General features: G+C 34.0%; 1 protein-coding gene across 1 annotated transcript in view; it reads left to right on the top strand.

The window, feature by feature from the left end:
* The first annotated feature begins 3,838 nt into the window (after positions 1-3,838).
* frya (furry homolog a (Drosophila)) overlaps positions 3,839-10,712 on the top strand; it is a 76,966-nt gene continuing 70,092 nt past the window's right edge. Inside the window, exon 1 of the mRNA XM_073818486.1 lies at positions 3,839-3,908. Coding sequence (XP_073674587.1) covers positions 3,839-3,908 — 70 coding nt within the window. The remainder of the gene's footprint in view (positions 3,909-10,712) is intronic.

The following is a 10,712-nucleotide window of genomic DNA, read 5'->3' as shown; positions in this document are numbered from 1 at the left end:
CTGTAGCAGCTGTTTTACATTTTGACGTTTGAAAGATAAACAAAAACAGGGAAGCAGAGAATCCCTTGTCCCCTGTAGGCAAATTCTAGTTGTAAACACAAAAACATGTGTCACTGTTGACATGCATTACTGTTTGGACTGTCTATGGTCTTTGATTATGAAAATATCCTGTTATATTTACAGTTGTTTGAACAAGTAGTATTTAAGTAGAAACCTCTGTCAGTAAATTTAGTGGATTCTTATTAGTAAGAATAAACAGACTATTTTCCACAAAAACACAACCGTGCAACTTTAAACTGGCCTGATGAATCGAGTGTGAGCATTATGTAATTAAGGGCAAGTTCTTGACATGGGAGGGATAGAGAGGGGCATGATGGGATTATGGAGTGACTCAGAATGTGTAGTGCTTGCCAGCGAATCAGCAGTGTGTTACATCCAAAGCTCAATGCAGAATCCGTCAGAGTTTGTGTTTAAGATGGTATGTAGTTTAGATTGTCTATACTGGTCTACCAGCTGATACTGTACGCATTTGTGAAGGAGGCTTTTGCTTACTATAAATGTCACGTGCGATCTTGTTTACTGCTGCATTGATTGGACTGGGGTTTGTGCTGTGCTGACCTTTTCTAACTTTGCTGACCTTTGCTTTGGACTTTGTACTAATTCTTATTTAGTCCCTCAGCAAAAAAAATTAAGAAAATAGCATGTGAGAATTTGCTTGTGCTGATGTTACTGTTGAAATTGCCTTGCAGTTGTCTCTTTTTAGCACTTTACTTCATAGTTGACTGACACTTGAGATGAATGGGGACTTCAACACTGGTTCAAGCCAAAAGCAACACTGAGTGTGGAAGTGAAGAGTCATGGAAGGTCATTGCTGCCGCACAATGAGTAGGCAAAGGATTTGGAATATAAAGTGGCCCAAATAGTGTTTTGAAACGTGTTTTTGTATTACGTGTATGTTACAAAATAACAACTTAAGAGATTTTATTTAATTATATGTTTTTGTATTATATTATTATTATTTTATTAAAGAAATATTGAAATATAAACACACATTTCAAGCAAAATATTGCACAAAAAAAGAGACATTTATTAGATTTTAGAATGGAAAATTATATATACACTACTGTGCAAAAAAAAATTGAGGTTGGTAAGTCACACTGTGACTACAGTCAAACTGAAATATAGTTAACTGTTTTTTATTTTAATATATTTTATTATTTATTCCTTGGATGGCAAAACTGATATTATATAATAATAATAATAATAATAAAACTGTATAATTATTATTACTTTCACGCTTGAAAATGATTGTGCTGGTTATTATGTTTGTGTAAAGTGTGATATTTTTTTTAAGGATTCTTTGATGAATAGACAGTTTAAAATATTTTAGGCATCAAAAGCATTTAGGTGAAATTTAATTTAATTTAATTGGAAAAGTATTTCCTGTCACTTTTGATCTATTTAATGTGTCCTTGATGAATAAAAGTATTAATTTCTTTGAAAAAATGTTAATGTGATGGACTACACCTTTGCGATTTAATTTAATTTAATTTTAAAAAATATATAGAAAAAAAAAACTTTTATTGGGTTTTATATTGGAAAGTATTATATACAGTACTGTGCAAAATTTTGGCATCGACAAGTTTCTTATGCTATAAGGCTGCATTTATTTGATCAAAAATATGGTCAAATTTTAATTGTTATAGTTTAAAATAGTTTCTCTGTTTTCTCTTTTAATATATTTTATCATTGTTCCCTTGGATGTTGTTGTTGTCATAGTTATCATTATTATTTATTCTTGTTGTTATTTTTATTGACTGTTTAAAAGAATAGCATTTAGGTGAAATTTAATTGAATTTAATTTGTTTAATATTTTTATTATTATTGTTTTTTTAACAATATATAAGTTTTTTGGTAACACTTTACAATAAGGTTCATTAGTTAACATTAGTTAACCCACATTAGTTAACATGAACTAATAATGAACTGCACTTATAAAGCATTTATTAATCTTTGTTAATGTTAATTTCAACATTTACTAATACATTATTAAAATTTTGTTAACATTAGTTAATGCAATGTAAACTAACATGAACAAACAATGAACAACTGTATTTCCGTTAACTAATGTTAACAAAGATTAGTAAATACAGTAACAAATGTATTGTTCATGGTTAGTTCATGTTAGTTAATACATTAACTAATGTTTAACTAATGAACCTTATTGTAAAGTGTTACCAGTTTTTTACTGTCACTTTTGGTCTATTTAATATGCCGTGCTGAATAGAAGTATTAATGTGATGGACTACACCTTTGCGATCTTAAAGAAAACTGACTTCATGTATCCATCAAAAGTCAGCTTGAGATGAGTTTGTTAAAAATAATTGCAAAAGAGAAATGAAACCCTGTCCTTTGTTTTGCAGTTTATTCTTGGTTTCTTATTTTGTATCTAATGCAAAGTCATTCAGGCATGACTTGAGTGTTCAGCATCTTTTTTCTTTTTGATGTCCTGTTTATCCCGTAGCATTGATGGCTGCTAAATACCACCATTTGGAACATGTACAGGTACATACAGTTGAAGTCAAAAGTTTACATACACCTTGCAGAATCTGCAAAATGTTAATTATTTTACCAAAATAAGAGGGATCATACAAAATGCATGTTATTTTTTGTTTAGTACTGATGTGAATAAGATATTTCACATAAAAGACTTTATAGTCCACAAGCGAAAATAATAGTTGAATTTATAAAAATTACCCTGTTTAAAATTTTACATACACTTGATTCTTAATACTGTGTTGTTTCCTTAATGATCCCCAGCTGTGTTTTTTTTTTTTTTTTTTTTAGTGATAGTTGTTTATGAGTCCCTTGTTTGTCCTGAACAGTTAAACTACCTGCTGTTCTTCAGAAAAAAAAACCTTTAGGTCCCACAAATTCTTTGGTTTTTCACCTTTTGTGTATTTTAACCCTTTCCAACAATGACTGTACGATTTTGAGATCCCTTTTTTCACACTGAGGACAACTGAGGGACTCATATGCAACTATTACAGAAGGTTCAAACGCTCCCTGATGCTTCAGAAGGAAAAACCATGCATTAAGAACTGGGGGGTGAAAATTTTAGAATTTGAAGATTAGGGTAAATTTAACTTATTTTGTCTTCTGGGAAAGATATAAGTTTATTCTGTAGCTTATGAAGGGCAGTACTAAATGAACAAAATATGATATTCAGGCAAAGTAAGAAAAATGTACACATCTTCATTCTGTTCAAAAGTTTTCACCCCTGGCTCTCATGCATCGTGTTTCTATCTGGAGCATCAGTGAGTGTTTGAACCTTCTGTAATAGTTGCATAAAAGTCCCTCAGTTGGATTTCTGCAAGGTGTATGAAAACTTTTGACTTCAACTGTAAACTATACCTGCCAAATGCCCATTTCCTGGCTATTCTCATATGCTCAAGCTGAGGAGGACAGTCAGAAAAGTCTCTCTCACTTGGGATGCAAGCAAACAGAGGTTATAATTAACCGCGCGGGGCTAAGAGGATTTCTTCCTGCTCTCCCTGCACTGCTTGCAGCCTCTGACTCTGGGTTATTTAAAGTGAACCTGCCTAGAGAGAGAGAGAGAGGGAGAGAGGGAGGGTTGGACACACAGAGAGGAAAAAGGGAGGGAGAGCTTAGCGGATCTGTGGCGCTCTGTTCTGGCTCAGTCTGTGGCATCAACATCTCTGTTTAGCATCACTCTCCCATAGCATCTGATTCCACCTGCCTGCTCCGGCCGCTGTTGCAGGCAGGGGGTGGAAACGTACGGGACCTCAGCATCCTCTGGCTTCACCCATCCGCAGATATGGCCAGCCAGCAGGACTCGGGTTTCTTTGAGATCAGCATCAAGTCCCTGCTAAAGTCCTGGAGCAGCAGTGAGTATCTTGGCGCTCTGAGCTGTGGGATCGCAGCCAGGGCTGGCGGGATGGATCCAGAATTAGTTTGCATGTGAGAGGGCGAGTTTGTTGCTCTGGTGCACGTGCTTTGCTGTTGCTGTCCTCTTTTGTTTATTTAATATTCTGGGGATTTTATTAGGTCAGCATGCATTGCTATCTCTGTTTTGCTTTTATGCTCATGAATCAGGCTTAAAGGGATACTTCGTGCACAAATGATGTTGTGTTTATCTTTATGTCATTACAAACTTTCTGTAGGACTTACTTTGCAACTTTAGAGTCCAAAACAACATTGAACTCTGTTGACAATTTTCAGAATATCTTCTTCAGTGTTCTGCAGAAGAAATAAAGCCATACAGGTTAAGTACGACATGAGTGAATTTTCATTTTAGCTAAACTATCTCTTTAAGAACATAGTGTTCTATTGCTGTCTGTGTATGTAGGTCTTGTGTTTTTCATTTTCATTTATTGCCATAACTTTGATATCAGTGAGTGAATAAAACACAACAGCAACTGGATCTATTACATTGTGTTGTGTCAACACTGCTTTTATAAGATCGCGTTGTACAGAACTGACTGTTACACATTTGTTGTGATTTATGAAGTGGAGGTGGCTGACATTTTTGTCTATATTGCTTTGTAATCCCTGTCTGGTGTTCTGGTACACAGTATGCTCCCTAGAGCAGTGTGCATCAGGTGCCTGTTCTCACCAGTCAGATTTACCAATCAGCTGTGAGGGATGGTCAGCTCTCAGCCAATCAGCTTGCAGCAAGAGTGGCAGTGAGAATTCTGTGCTGTTGATAACCTAGAAGAAATCAATGTAGATTTGCTTACAGTATAATAGCTTTATAATACATGTTTTATGTTTAGTCAACATGGAATGCATTTAATTGACAGTTTATAATGTTATATAAGACTTCTATTCTAAATAATGCTGTTATTTTAAACTTTTTTTATTAATTAAAGAATTTTGAAAAAAATTTGTAAAAAATATATGTACGTTTTGTGCATATACACTACCAGTCAAAAGTTTTTGAACAGTAAGATTTTTTTTAATGTTTTTTAAAGTCTCTTCTGCTCACCAAGCCTGCATTTTTTTGGTCTAATGTACAACAAAAACAGTCAAATTTAGAAATATTTTTACAATTTAAAATAACTGTTCTCTATTTGAATATATTTTAAAATAAAATTTATTCTTGTGATGAAAGCTAAATTTTCAGCGTCATTACTCCAGTCTTCGGTGTCATATGATCCTTCAGAAATCATTCTAATATGCTGATTTGCTGTTCAAGAAACATTAATTATTATTATTAATATTTAAAACATTTGAGTACATTTTTTCAGAATTCTTTGATGAATAGAAAGATCCAAAGATTTATCTAAAATAAAACGTTTTTGAAACATTTTACACTATACCATTTAAACGTTACTTTTATATAGCAAGGATGCTCTAAATTGATCAAAAGTGATGATAAAGACATTTATAATGTTACAAAAGATTTCTATTTCAGATAAATGCTGTTCTTCTGAACTTTATATTCATCAAAGAAACCCGCAAAAAAATCTACTCAGCTGTTTTCAACATAATAATAATAAAGGTTTTTTTTGCTTTGTTTTTTTGAGCAGCAAATCAGAAGGATCATGTGACTGGAGTAATGATGCCAAAAATTCAGCTTTGAAATCACAGGAATAAATTACATTTTAAAATATATTCAACAGAAAACGGTTATTTTAAACAGTAAAAATATTTAAAAATTTACTGTTTTTGCAGTACTTTGGATCAAATAAATGCAGGCTTGGTGAGCAGAAGAGACTTATTTACAAATATAAAAATCTTACTGTTCAAAAACTTTTGACAGGTAGTGTAAGTATTTTTTCATACCTTGTACGTTGAAAGTAGTTTTGTTTATATAGAAATATGTCTTTCAAGCCAGAGTGGTATAAAATATTAATAAAAACAATAATTTTTGAATATTTCAGCTTTGACAATTTAATCCTCAGTTTTTAAACCAAATCATAATCTCGCTCTTGCTCTCTCTCTCTCACTCTGCCTCTGAGTAAATGGGTGAAACGTTCTTATCACTAAATCAAATGTGCTTTGCACAGTGTACCAAATATATTTTTAGCACTGGCTCAGAGGTTTAGAGCTGCGAGTGTCTTTAGGCCTAATGGCTAAATCCAGAAAAAAATGTCCTTGTTTTTTAGCTGTCACAATCAGCACGTCTCAGATATCTGCAAACATATCTCATCTTTCATTTTTGTGTGTGTCTTCCTGACCTTTCTGTACGACACAAGGATAGCCAACTCTCATCAAATGGTACAGTGTGTTCGGGCAGTTACACAACCTGATCCTATTACTCCGGGTTATGGTATACTATAGGTGTGGATGCCCATGGGCGTCCGAAATGTGACCTCTAGATGGCTTTTATTCATTGAAAGGCCTGCAAGTCTTTTTCTGTGTATCTTAAAGTACTTTTAATCATTGCTTATGTCTTCAGTGTCATCTTTAGTGAGATTTTGGTGTGACATTTTGGGGTTGTACGTCACAGTATTGAGTTTCAGCAGCAGATTCCAAACCATTCTCACTGTGAACTTAGGTTTTCTTTCTGTTTGCTGATGAAAGTAACCAGTGGGATATGAGTGGGCTTTGTATGCTAACCGTCTGATAACCATCTGAAAATGGATGGGCCTTTATGGGTTCCGTTTATTTAGAGTTATGGCAGTCATCCCCAGGGGCCTTTTGTACACAGTTGGGGTCTATGAATGTAAAAAGCCCACATTATTTACATCAGAGGGAGATTTTGTTAGAAGTATGTTGTTCCTGTGCTTGTTGTCCACTCCCTGAACAAGAAAAATGTTGGGAGGACACAACGGCATTTGTTTTAGAAAGACAAAAGTGGTGTAATATATGTCTGCGTCTGTGTTTATATGTGTGTCCCTGTCCCATGTCAATGTGTGTGTGTGTGTGTGTGAAATAGAGAGGCGTTGTTCTGTGTCTTGTATTGTCCCTTTTGGGAGCAGCTCAATGCTCAGAGGCTCCTCTGCAGAGCGCTGATGTAATGCTCTGTCTGAGCCCATCTCTTGTTTGCAGAGTCACATGTAGCGCATCAGGCTGCCGTCGTAATCATCCAGACTGGCATTAGAGCGCAGACTGTTTGCTTTCACTGTTATAAACTGGTTTTCTGATGAAAATGAGAGTGGTGCTTGGAAAACACCATGATGCTAGTGTGTTGGGTAGAGTGTTGCTGGGACTCAGGTACCTAAGTACATGCAGAGAGTCACAGGTGGTTGTAAAGATACTCTCTTGCCAGTTGGTTATATTTATTATGACAGTCATCTTCTAGCAAACATATCCATTGAAAATTGTTGAAAATGTACTAGAAACAATTCCGAATTAATCTTTACTTTTAAGATAGACTTATTCTAAGATCATTAATTACTGTAATTTCAGCAAAAATAAGTTAAAGTTACACTACTCAGGAATTCCGAAGAGAGAGAATCGTGGATCATATTGATATATAATATACATATTTTGGAATACATTTAAAATTAATAGGTTTATACTTTAGGGCTTGGTTTTTACATGAATTTCTCAATTCAATTATGCTTTACAAGCTTGCAATTCGATTTCGATTTTGATTCGATTAGATGTACTGTAATATTGATTCTTTTTAGATATATATCAGGTCAAGTGCATGGCAAATTTTCTCAAGGAAAAAAAATCTCAACTGATGCTGTAAAATATACATGAGAGTTAGTTGGTACTATATTACAATAACATTGAAGGTTCAAATTATAATGCTAAAAGTTAACTTTAACTTTATGTTGCATTATATTTCTACTCTGATTAGCTTTTTAAATATAAACATTTAAATGGTGGCAGTCATTAAAGCTTGATGGATTTATTTAAATTGAAATATTGAAGAACAGTAAAAATGCTGAAGAATTTATTATATGGTGCATAATCACTAACAGTCAAAAGTTTTTGAACAGTAAGATTTGTAAAGTCTCATCTGCTCACCAAGCTTGCATTTATTTGATTCAAAGTACCACAAAATGCAAAAAATATATATTTGTACTATTTAAAATAACCGTACCATTTTTTTAAAAAGCTGAGTAATTTTCTTCAGAATTCTTCAATGAATGAAAAGATCCAAAGATCAGCATTTATCTGAAATAAAAGGCTTTTGTAACATTATACAAACAAATGGCAGAAAGCAACACTTTTATTTAGCAAGGATGCTTTAAATTGATTAAAAGTGATGATAAAGACTACATATATTACAAAATATTTCTATTTCAGGTAAATGCTGTTCTTCTGAACTTTCTATTCATCAAAAAAACTGAAAAAATTCTACTCAGCTGTTTTCAGCATAATAATAATGAATAATAATATTAATAAATGTTTTTTGAGCAGCAAATCAGAATATTAGAATGATTTCTGAAAGATCGTGTGACTGGAGTAATGATTCAAGACATTCAGCTTTGAAATCACAGGAAGAAATAAAAATACATTCTCATAGAAAACAGTTCTTTTTAAATTGAGTTATTTCAGAATGTTACTGTTTTTGCTGTACTTTGGATCAAATAAAAGCAGGTTTTTTGAGCGGAAGTGACTTCTTTAAAAAACATTAAAGAAGTCTTAAAGTCTTGTTCAAAAACTTGACTGCTAGTGTATTTAGCAAAATGCTCCTCTCTGGAGTAAATTTTCTAGTTGATTAACGAATTTATGGTCACCGAACATGTTTATGTTACGAGACATATTGTTTACTAGCTGTTATATTGACGTCTTTCCGCATTTGAAATACTGATTAAGCGATTATGTGAAACAGGATACGGATATTGATAAGCCTAAAATACCTTCAGATGTTCATTCATGTTTATTTCATGCTGTAAATAGTAGTAAAGCAGAGGAGACGATCAGTTCATGCTTGGCACTGAGGCACTATTCTGTCACTCCACATTAAAGAGCACCAAAACAGCATTTATTCTTCGAATATTGCAATAAAATGGACAGAATTTGTAATCTGAGACTTTGTTTCATATCACAAGTAAAAAAGCACAAAGCTGATTGCGATTTATTGGACGGAAGGCATGCTACAATGTTCCGTTCGTTAACTGAAAACAGACTAGGCTAATCAATTTTTGGGATTTAACAATCAATATTGTTTCTTAAAAATGAGAATAGAATAAAATCAAGAAATCAGTATTTTTCAGCCCTAGTTGTATACTGAAGTGTCATTTTATAATGTCAATTGCAGTGCTGCATGGCATTGTAGTTTGTTTATCTTTATTTGTGACCCTGGACCACAAAACCTTAAAACTAAAGTCTGACCACAAAACCAGTCTTAAGTCGCTGGGGTATATTTGTAGCAATAGCCAAAAATATATTGTATAGGTCAAAATTATTGATTTTTCTTTTATGTCAAAAATCAATAGGAAATTGAGTAAAGATCATGTTGCATGAAGATTTTTTGCAAAATTCCTACTATAAATATATCAAAATGTAATTTTTGATTAGTAATATGCATTGTTAAGAACTTAATTTGGACAACTTTAAAGGTGATATTCTCAGTATTTTGATTTTTTTGCACCCTCAGATTCCAGATTTTCAAATAGATGCATCTCGGCTAAATATTGTCCTATCCTAACAAACCATATATCAATAGAAAGCTTATTTATTGAACTTTCATATGATGCATACATCTCAGTTTTGTAAAATTTAACCTTATGACTCTGGTTTTGTGGTCCAGGGTCACATTTATTGACATTTTAATGCTTGAGTTCTACTTGTGCTTTTTGCTTATGCAATATTTTCATTGAGTTTAGCAAGCCTAGTTGGCATCTCGCTTTCTGCCCATGGTGGTTTTCCCATGGGAAGATTGTGTAATGGAGTCAGTTAGTGGAATTCAGAAGCTAGATAGTTTATCTCACTTTACGCCGTCTGTGTTTCTACGTATGTGCAAACAAGGGAGTGAGAGCGAGTGAGTGAGTGAGTCTGTGCCCAATCGAATGATGTTTACACTGTTGGTTAGTGGCTGAGGGGAGATCAGGACGTATAGTGTGTACTCAGGGATAAATATAGCCCTGCAGCTATGCCACTGTAGCATGTCAGTCCTGCACACTTACCCAGGCCTCAGCTAAAAATTACAGCCTGACCTTCAGTCTCAAGAGGCTCTGGACGTTTACACTGCAGTAGAGAGACTTCAGAAGAGGCGAGCACACGTGTGGATTTGTTATCACCTAATTTTCACCTTAATTTTTGTTTCGACTCGCACCGGGACTGTTACAGTATGGGGCAAGTTCCGATTGGGAGAAGGTCTCGCTATCACTCAAATGAATGATAAGGACGTGTGAGGTTTGGAAAACTGGATCCCGTATGCGCTCCTACTATGGACAGCACAGTCATGTGCTGGAATAAAACCAGTATGGTGAACTTCATGAAAGGTCTGGGTAGGTGCTACAAAACAGAGAGAGAAATAGCAGTGAATCAAGATGAAACTTGAACAAAGTGTTGAATTAGTAACATAATTAGTCAAATGTGAATAGAAAGATTGCAAGGCAAGCTTCAAACATCCATATTGTATTGATGTAATATAATAGCAAACTGTTTATTTTGCTGAATTGGTGGTTTGATCAAATTAACTGATGGAAACACTATGCATTATGCAAGAGCCGGGGGTGAAAACTTTTGGAATTTGAAGATTAAGGTAAATGTTACTTATTTTGTCTTCTGGGATACATGTAAGTATCTTCTGTAGCTTCTGAAGGGCAGTACTAAATAAA

Source organism: Garra rufa, chromosome 14 (genome assembly GCF_049309525.1).
Source record: "Garra rufa chromosome 14, GarRuf1.0, whole genome shotgun sequence".
NCBI classification, from domain to species: Eukaryota; Metazoa; Chordata; class Actinopteri; order Cypriniformes; family Cyprinidae; genus Garra; species Garra rufa.
This window is presented reverse-complemented; position numbering and strand designations above follow the sequence as displayed.